Below are 9,963 nucleotides of genomic sequence, written 5' to 3'. Positions count from 1 at the left end.
GAACACCTCCAGCAACGCACTCCCTCACCAGAACAGGAGTTGGCCACCCTGGTGCAGTAATTGGCCACAACCTCCTATGATAAGCTCCATAAAACCCCGGCCCTCAGTCACCAGCGGCTGCGGAACAACTGACCACGGCGGCGGTCAGACCTGTGACGCAGCAGGGGGTGCTAAGAAAGCCTGGCTCCGCTGGACAGGCCGCCATTGGAAACTGACCCTGGCAACGTTTAATGCTAGAACCCTAGCTAGTGAAGCTAGTTTAGCAGTGCTGTTAGAGGAACTAGAGGGCATGAAATGGGATGTCATAGGGCTTAGTGAGGTTAGGAGGCCGAATGAGGCATATACTGTACTGAAGGATGGGCATGTACTGTGTTATCGAGGTTTACCGGAGAGGCGACAACTAGGAGTAGGCTTCCTTGTCAATAAGCATATAGCGGGTAATATAGATGAATTCTATAGTATTAATGAGAGGGTTGCAGGCATCGTAATTAGGCTTAATAAGCGGTATAAACTGAAGGTTGTACAGGCCTATGCACCTACATGTAGTTATGATGACCAGGCAGTTGAAAGCTTCCATGAAGATGTAGAATCGGCAATGCGAAAAGTAAAAACGCAGTATACTGTACTAATGGGCGACTTCAATGCCAAGGTAGGGAAAAAACAGGCAGGAGACAAGGCAGTAGGTGACTATGGCATTGGTTCTAGGAGTAGCAGGGGGGAGTTACTAGTTGAGTTTGCAGAGCGCAATAACTTACGAATCATGAATACCTTCTTCAGCAAACGGAAGAACCGGAAATGGACATGGAAAAGTCCTAACGGAGAGACTAAAAATGAAATCGACTTCATAACGTGTTCAACCCCCGCCATTGTGCAGGATGTAGAGGTAATCGGGAAAGTGCGATGCAGTGGCCACAGGATGGTGAGGTCCCGAATTAGCCTAAATCTTAAGAAGGAACGCAATAGATTAGTAAGAAGGAAACCCATCAATGAATTAGCGGTGAGGGGGAGGGCAGAAGAGTTCAGGATCTCGCTACAGAATAGGTATTCAGCTCTAACTGAGGATGGCGACATTACTCTAGAAGCAAGGAGCAATAATTTCAGAAATATCACTACTGAGTGCGCGGTAGAGGTAGGCGGTAGGATAGTTAGAGAGGATACCGGTACGCTGTCTAAGGAGACGAAAGATTTGATTAAGAAACGCCAGAGTATGGAAGCTTCCAATCGAACAGACCAGATCGAATTGGCCGAGATATCAAAGCTAATCAATAAGCGCAAGGTGGCCGATATAAGGAAGTATAACATGGACAAAATTGAGCATGCTGTAAAAAACGGGGGAAGCCTTAAAGCGGTAAAGAAGAAATTGGGCATAGGCAAAAACCAGATGTATGCGATAAGGGACAAGGCGGGCAACGTCATCACTAATATGGACAAGATAGTCAAAGTAGCCGAGGAGTTCTATAAAGATCTCTACAGTAGCCAAAGTAGTCAGGACCGTAATGGGATTGGCGGTAGGGAAAAACAGTCAGACGTTCCACCAGTGACGAAGGACGAGGTCAAAAAAGCACTAGAAACTATGAAAAGGGGGAAATCAGCTGGAGAGGATCAGATAACTACAGATTTGCTGAAGGACGGAGGGGAATTCGTGCTAGAAAAACTGGCCACCCTGTATACGCAGTGCCTGGTGTCATCGACGGTACCGGAACCATGGAAGAACGCAAACATTATTCTCATTCACAAGAAAGGGGACTCTAAGGACCTTAAAAATTACAGACCAATTAGCTTACTGTCTGTTACGTATAAGGTATTCACTAAGGTAATCACTAATAGAATCAGGACAACCTTAGACTGCAATCAAGCAAAGGATCAAGCAGGGTTTCGGAAACGGTTCTACTATCGATCATATCCATACCATCAATCAGGTGATAGAAAAATGCTCGGAATATAACCAGCCCTTATACATAGCATTCATTGATTACGAAAAAGCATATGACTCAGTTGAAACCTCAGCGGTGATGCAGGCATTGCGAAATCAGGGGGTAGACGAGCCGTACGTGAAAGTGCTGGAAGATATATATAGTGGCTGCACAGCAACCATAGTTCTGCATAAAGAAACTAACAAAATTCCCATAAAGAAAGGTGTTAGGCAAGGAGACACAATCACCCCAGTACTATTCACAGCTTGTTTAGAGGAAGTATTCAGAGACTTGGAATGGGAGCAGTTAGGGATAAGGGTAGATGGAGAATACCTCAGTAATCTGCGATTTGCTGATGACATTGCCTTGCTAAACAACTCGGGGGATGAATTGCAAATAATGATTGATGACCTAGAGAGAAAAATTAGATAGGTAGGCTTGAAAATCAATATGCAGAAGACTAAGGTAATGTTCAACAGCCTCGGGAAGGAACAGCAGTTTACATTAGGTAGCGAAATACTGGAAGTAGTAGGCGAATATGTCTACTTAGGACAGGTAGTAACCGCAGATCCGGACCATGAAAAGGAAATAACAAGAAGAATAAGATTGGGATGGAGCGCATTTGGCAAGCAATCGCAGATTATGACTAGCAGCTTACCAGTATCGCTCAAGAGGAAAGTATACAACAGTTGCATCTTGCCTGTACTCACCTATGGGGCTGAAACGTGGAGGCTAACCAAGAGAGTTCTACTTAAGTTGAGGACCACCCAGAGGGCTATGGAACGAAAAATGGTAGAGGTAACATTAAGAGATAGAAAGCGTGCAGAGTGGGTCAGAGAAATAACTCAAGTTACCGACATTCTAGTGGAAATTAAGAAGAAGAAATGGACATGGGCAGGACATGTAGTGCGAAGAGAGGATAACCGATGGTCGCTGAGGGTAACAAACTGGATTCCAAGGGAAGGAAAGCGTAGCAGGGGGCGGCAGAAAGTTAGGTGGGCGGATGAGATTAAGAAGTTCGCAGGGGTCAAGTGGATGCAGCTAGCACAAAACCGGGTTAAGTGGAGAAATATGGGAGAGGCCTTCGCCCTGCAGTGGGTATAATCAGGCTGATGATGATGATGATTTCAAGAAGCATTACGCAGTAGCACAGGTCCTAGTTATATCTTTTTTTTATTAATTACGGGCTCTCGTTTGGTTCATGGGGCTTAACGTCCGAAGGAAAGTCAGACTATGGCAGACACCGTGGTTGAGGGCTTCGGAAATTTCGACTACCTGACGTTGTTTAACGTATACCAACATCGCACAGCACGCGGGCGCCTAGCTTTTAGTTTCTATGAAAAATCGGCCACCATGGACAGGATTCGATCCCGCATTCTTGGGCTCAGGACTCCAGCGCCCTAGCCACTGCACGACCGTCGCAGAGCTTATATACCAGATATATTTCCCATTTTCCGCATTTTTGGGCCACGTTTTCCTCCCATTGATGCTATATTCGTATTCCCTTACACCACTGATTGTTCAGTGTGTACTTTTATTTCTTTTTTTTCGTGCCATTTATTACTCATTGCATGGTCTCAAGGACAGCGTCCCTCGCCAGATGGCATACACGGACCCTTCACAACAGAGAAACATTCACACACACACAGCTATACTCGGCGGTTCTTTTGTATCCGTGAGCCCGAGGGGATGTGTTCCGCACGTGTCCAAATGATTGCGGCTTCTGCCCGCCTATTTAAGATGAGCCGCAGAAGCGTTTTCCCCACCATTAACCGCAAGCCGGCGACAGGAAACCACGCGAACGGACAGTCTCTCCTCTGCCTGAATCTTTTGTGCTCCGCAGCCGTTGGACACCAAGGGCGAAACCATAATGCCTCCGATCCGTAAGCCTGATATAAAATTTGTAAAGGTAAGTTTTAATTAATTTTGTTTGAAGGTTGGGAGAAGAACAACAGCGATTGTGGCTTTGCTTCGGAATCGTTTTAAAACAACCGCTTTATTCAATGGTGGGATGATTAGGGTATTGTACTATTGGTACTCAAACCGTCTTCCTAACGTGATTACAGCAGTCGCTGTTCCGCACTGGCTGTGGTAAGTAAACAAACAAAGATCAGGATAACTTTCACAGACCTCCTGGGCAGCAGACTCAAGGCGTGGATCCTACTTGCTGTTTGTGTGCTTCAGGATGTCACTCTAGCAAACTGAAACAAACAGCGTACATAAATATTATCACTCTCTAATGATTGTATACATATATGAACTTAACTATACAAAAATTCAGCTACACTACCCCTCAGATCTTGAAGACATCCAGTCAGGAGCAGCATTCATAGCAGGTCATAAATCTACGGCTGCTTAAACTCCACAGGAGGTTTTACTTCACTTCAGAGAATATTGTATATGAGCAAAATGTTTGGTTTTATTGCTGTATGTAGCTTTTAGTTTCTTGTCGAGCACTTACAGTCTTCTGTTCTCGCATTATCAGACAACAGAGAGTGGAAGCTGCTTCAGCATTGTCTTGTCTCATCCCAGATATTCATCAACAATGAATTTGTCAACTCTGCGTCTGGCAAAACATTCCCCACATACAACCCAGCCACGGGAGAAAAGATTGCCGACATTCAGGAGGGAGACAAGGTGAGAATTCTATCTTTTCTTTATATGCACGCACATTAGCCGAAAACTGTGCTATAAGGATAGTAGATCAGACTGTACCTTACTGGAGCGAAAAAAATGTGATCCTCTTTAAGATGTACTGTTTGTCTAGAAATGAGTACTCGCGTCTAGACCTGCCCATTGTGTTAGCGCTACGATTAGACGGAACACGGAATATGGACGTCTTCTAAGAACCTTGAAAGTTCTAACGATTGATTCCTGATTAACTGCTGAGCACAAATTCCCATTGCAGTGAAATAGGATCCTCTTCAGCAGGTTTGCTTTATTTTATTATTTGTGCAAAACTGTAATTCACAGGTTTCGACACAAATTTGTGCATTAAAAAATGAATGTCAGCTCTTTATGGCACTGCGTATCGAACATTTTCACACAGGTTTTCAAAGCATACAACCTGGCTTGCTTGCAGCCCGTTTTGTTCCATGGCACTGAGTTCTGGCGACTTATATACGCCGGCACATTGTGCCACTGAGTGTAAAAATGGAATGCATACTAGTGATGAATGATGAAGTATAGCGCTCTAAATATTGGCGACACACAGATCTAGTCATCTCTCCTGCTCATTTATTTTGGACAACGTAGTTACTCGGCAGTGCAGAAGTTGAAAAAAAGGCGAAGTGTGCACCGGGAATTCAGCATAGTCCTGGTTTAGTCAATAAATTAACTTCGCAACCTCGCATGTAAGCGGTTTTGTGTGTCGCCGTTTAATTTATTGTTTATGCTCGCGCAGGCACATAGGCCAAAAGACATAGGTCTCTTTTAATTGACGGGGGGAAGGGAGGGGGGAGACGTTTTTACGGGGTATGCGTCTGCCGTGAAAATATATGATCTCCTGTTCTCTTGAGAATTGCATTTAAACATTTTGATTGCAATATTTTTGCAACTGTAGAGGAGAGGAGAGGGGATGCTTTTTGGAACCCCAAGCCAAATTGCCTTTTCTGAAGTGATCGTAGAATATTTACAGAAGAAACGATGAAACCTGATTCGCCTTTGCTGCGCAAGTGTCAACATTCAGGAATAGCAGGTGTGCGCGGTGCCTTTTTGTTGTATACGATCGAAGCTGACTGAATGACAGCCAGCATTAAGTTTTTTGCCACATCTTACCTTACGACTAGTATATTTCATGGTCTCAATTTCATTATCTCAAAAAAGTGAAAACTGTTACACAATCCCTTTTTTCTGACGGATCCCGTAAGCAATTCAGGAAATCTCGGAAAGTTTAAAAGGATGCTTGAAAGAAAATCCAAAGAAAAAAACATACTCAACGAAGTCGAATGAATGTCATTAAAACAGCAGCACCGCTGCGGTGGCTCAGTGGTTGCGGCGTTCGACTGCTGACCCCAAGGAAGTTGAATCGAATCCCGGCCACGGCGGACGCTTTTTCACAGAGGCGAGAAGCAAGGCACTCACGCTCTATGCGATGTCAGTGCACGTTAAATTACACAGGCGGTCGAAATTTGCGAGGCCGGCCACTAGTAAGTCTCTTATAGCCTGGGTCGTTGGACCCCGCCAACTATACCGAGCAATTTAATACAAATATGCCCACGTCAAATCTTTTATCTGGATTACTTTACATGTTCACTGTTCGATGTGTCTGTAGAGAGAACTGAGTTAAACACGCATTTCACTGGCTTCATTTAAGTGGACACGAAACATTCTATACGCGAAATTAGCTACCATTGATTGGTTTAATGATAGGAGCCTTTAGAAAAATCCGTATAATCGCCGGAAGCAGTAGAAGAAACAGAAAAATGTGCATTGTAGGAGCAATAAGCAGCTACTAATTCCGCCAGTAATATTTTTGCCTAGCGACCCCCCAGTGCAGGAAAACAAAAATAGAGCTAGTGCGCATCTGCAATGCAACAAAAATGACAAGGAAACATTGCAAAGATATCCCTTACTCCATTCACCTTTAATAGCTTCAAAACAGGTGGAAATTGTATAAAATTCTACATCTTTCAGTGCGATAAGCTCCACAAATAACGACCGTTGCTATAATTGTTCTCAAGCAATAAATGACTATCTAAAACATATAAATTGGTTTTATTGCCATTCTAAATCACTGAAGCAGACTTTTCTCGTGATATCGCAATTATTACAACGGCACATGAGGCATCATATACAAACCAATGTTGAAGACATTTTATATGTGTACGCAATAATCCGATATTTTTCATTCCTCTGTACGAATTCTAATTCTTGTGTTCACGTATTGTTAAAGCACTAATTAAACTACTAAATCGTATTTACACCAAGCTGTCATCAACACTTATAGCACAGCTCGCAACGCTGCAGAACAACGTATATAAAGTGAAAATGGCGATTAGGAATGGTTGTATCTCGATGAGTGGGATCCGCACAGCATGCTTACTTACCATACGCACTAAAAAAAAAAAAAAAAAAAAAAAAAAAGCGATTATTCTCAAACAGTGCCGTGTTTCCACCACAAAACAATTTCTTGAAACAGTCGAGCAGGAATGTATCAGCTCCGAATATTTCAGACTTAGGTTTTGTTTGAGGCCACAAAAAAATTATAAGTTTGAAAATCCAGCGTAAGCATAAAATCACGCACTACAGGAAGCTCTTATTCCCCATGTCGTCTATATATACAAAGGCTAACAGTGCCCCTTCTTGTGGTGCTCCTGCTAACAGTGTCTGCTCTTGGAAACCGTGTAAAAAAGGTGGCCATAAAGTGTCCCTCAGCGCCCCGCTCAAGGACACTTTATGGCCCTTTTTTACACGATTTCAGCATATTGTTACCGGGAAACACAGGACCAAAGTGATGTGCTCACTGACAAAGATGACGACCGAGGAACGCGGGCACGACGAAGCGTTGAGAAAGAGGACGACGCTGACAAAGCGAATACTGCACGGCTACTAAAGTCTTAGTGTCCAGTTCAGCCCATCGCAGTGCCGTCACATTAAGTACATCCCCGTAACTTCTTGGTGGAGGTGCGGGGTTATTCATTTTCAACCCCACATCATTTCAATCCGTAAAGCCAGCCTAACCACTTCATTAAACCTTCCTGCGGCCGTGGCCTGGCCTGCATGTAGCATTGCTGCGAAGGGCATTGCAGAAAAGAACTTAACGCTAATATCAATGTGCGATATTTCGATTCTTAAAGTACACGTAAGTGGATTAATCGTGTTTTGATAGGCATTAAGTGGTTAAAATACACCGTCCGCTGGTACCACGGTGCGAAGACAGTTAGGCCTAGCAGCGTATTGCCACCGCACGCTGTCAGCATGCGAATGGACAACATGTCAGCCAGAACGCTTGTCACTGGCGTGAATGCAATGTGTTTATGCTCTTAAGTTGCCTGTAAGCTAATCTGCTGACAGTTTATTTAAGAATCATGCAATTCTCTTTCTGTTCGTAATATACGGTTCCGATTCCACTCTGTTTTCTGTACTGAACAAGTGAAGAAGCTAGCGTGCTAACCCGGTGTGTAACGTTTTGCAGGAAGACGTGGACAAAGCAGTCAAAGCTGCGAAGGCTGGGTTCGCACTCAACTCGCCGTGGCGCACCTTGGATGCCTCCCAGAGGGGCAGAATTCTCTTCAAGCTTGCCGACATAATGGAGCAGAACGTGGATTACCTTGCAGTAGGTTTCCTTTGATAATATGCGCTTTACCTGTGTAGTGATGTCGGCACCTCGGCAATGGGAGATTCTCCTCCACCGGGCGGGCCCCGATGCGCCCAGTTGAAGCCCATATACAACAGCCGTGTTCCTCCATCGCTCTCCGGTTTCGCATGCGTCTGCAAAGAGCGGAACTTCTCGGAAAAAACCGCCAGACTAAACATTGCTAACGGCGGGCAATGCCCCCGCGGAGAGAGGCGATGATCTCGGCTGTCTGCCGCGTGAAAGTAAAGCGTACACGAGTGACACGGCTCGTAAAACAGAGAGAGGGAGCGCTGCGCGTCGGGGGGCTACGCTCCGGCGGGGAGGGAACTCGAGTTAGAACGGAGCCGCGTCTGTGAGCAGTCGCGTGGTTTGAAGCTCCCGCGGTCGCCCGAGGGCTCCGCGTATTTACGGGCAGTCGTGCGCGCCTGGCCCGATTTTTAACGGCTTGCGAGCCATGAGTGTACCGTGCGCGGTACTACTAGTACGTTGCGGCGTACTGCTTAACCGTTGGTCTTTGTGTGTGTGTGTGTTGTATTATGTCCAAGGCAACCAAATACACGCCTGTTGTGCTATCTTGAACGGCACCGTCTGCTGGGTACCTTCTTGGAAGCCGCTCTCTTCCACGAGCGGACACCCAAACACAGAAGAGAACATTACTACCTGGTTAACCCTCTAGATCTAAACAATGGAAAACGTCGCATAAAAGGATTGAAGGCAATATTTCAGCACCTCCGGCCCTAAAATTCAAGAAATGCCATCTCCGCAAGCAAGTTGTGACTACTAAATAATTCACGACAGATTTGTGGAATTTGCTGCTAGTCGAAGTGTGACACAGCGTCTCATTTAAACTAGACAATAAACAGCAGATAAATCCCGAAAATCAAAATCCTTCAGTCGCCTGTCCAGGTTGAAGTGTGGAAGCAGAAAAGCTGTTTTCTGGTTCTGGTTGGCTTTTTCACTGGGCCTTTTTCCTGGTGGCTCGCAATCCATCTATGCTTTAATGAACATAAACGTTTGCGCTTCTGCTCTATAGTTAGTATTTTAGGAGCATCTATGAGCAAGTTTTAAAGCTGCTCACATGTGCACAATTTGCATCAAACAATTTCCCTCCGAGCATAGGCAAACTCTATCAAGTCTAAAGGGTCTCAAATATGCGAATGTGTAAGTTGAGACGTAATTTTAAACTTGACATCAAAAAGAAGCTTCCAATCTTATCACTGTTCCCTTATAGACTCAGCAGTAACAGAGGCATCTGTACAATACCCCTTTTCTCCCCTTTCCGACTAAATTGCGTCACTAGTTGTGGAACGTTATTGAGCATATTGCGTTTCCCAATCTCACGTTCTCTATGCCTCATACCAACGAGGGTGACCCTTTTTTGTAGGCAATTATTAGGGCACACTTCTTTATTATACAGCGCTGATGTACCACCACGTCTCTTTGGCTGGCTAGCATTCAGTGACATCTTACGTGGTCCACTGCCACTCATCAAGCTAATTGTCACGAATACAGTTACATCACAAATGGCAACATACGGACCTCGGGCTCCTTCTGCCAGAAAAGAAAGCAAGTATTAATAAAATAAAAACAAAACTGCACTCATTGTCGTAAATATTTCTCAGTGTACCTCGCATTACTGTCTAGTAACGGCAGGTCGGTGTTAATGCTGAAGGATGGATTCGAAAAACTGAGAGTGGGTTTATTGAATGGTTTATTGAATTTCAGGTCCCCTCTTTCGCTCTGATTTGCTTT

The 9,963-nt window shown here is 44.7% G+C and overlaps 1 protein-coding gene across 1 annotated transcript in view; it reads left to right on the top strand.

The window, feature by feature from the left end:
• The first annotated feature begins 3,783 nt into the window (after positions 1–3,783).
• Positions 3,784–9,963, top strand: part of LOC146173104 (aldehyde dehydrogenase, mitochondrial-like) — a 31,406-nt gene continuing 25,226 nt past the window's right edge. Inside the window, exons 1-3 of the mRNA XM_084584081.1 lie at positions 3,784–3,822; positions 4,446–4,550; positions 8,050–8,190. Of these exons, the coding sequence (XP_084440207.1) occupies positions 3,784–3,822; positions 4,446–4,550; positions 8,050–8,190 (285 nt within the window). The remainder of the gene's footprint in view (positions 3,823–4,445; positions 4,551–8,049; positions 8,191–9,963) is intronic.

The sequence above is a fragment of the Amblyomma maculatum genome, chromosome 11, assembly GCF_055883805.1.
Source record: "Amblyomma maculatum isolate TAMU_Amacu chromosome 11, ASM5588380v1, whole genome shotgun sequence".
In the NCBI taxonomy this organism is placed as follows: domain Eukaryota; kingdom Metazoa; phylum Arthropoda; class Arachnida; order Ixodida; family Ixodidae; genus Amblyomma; species Amblyomma maculatum.
The sequence above is the reverse complement of the archived record's forward strand: the minus strand, read 5'-3'. Positions and strand labels throughout refer to the sequence as shown.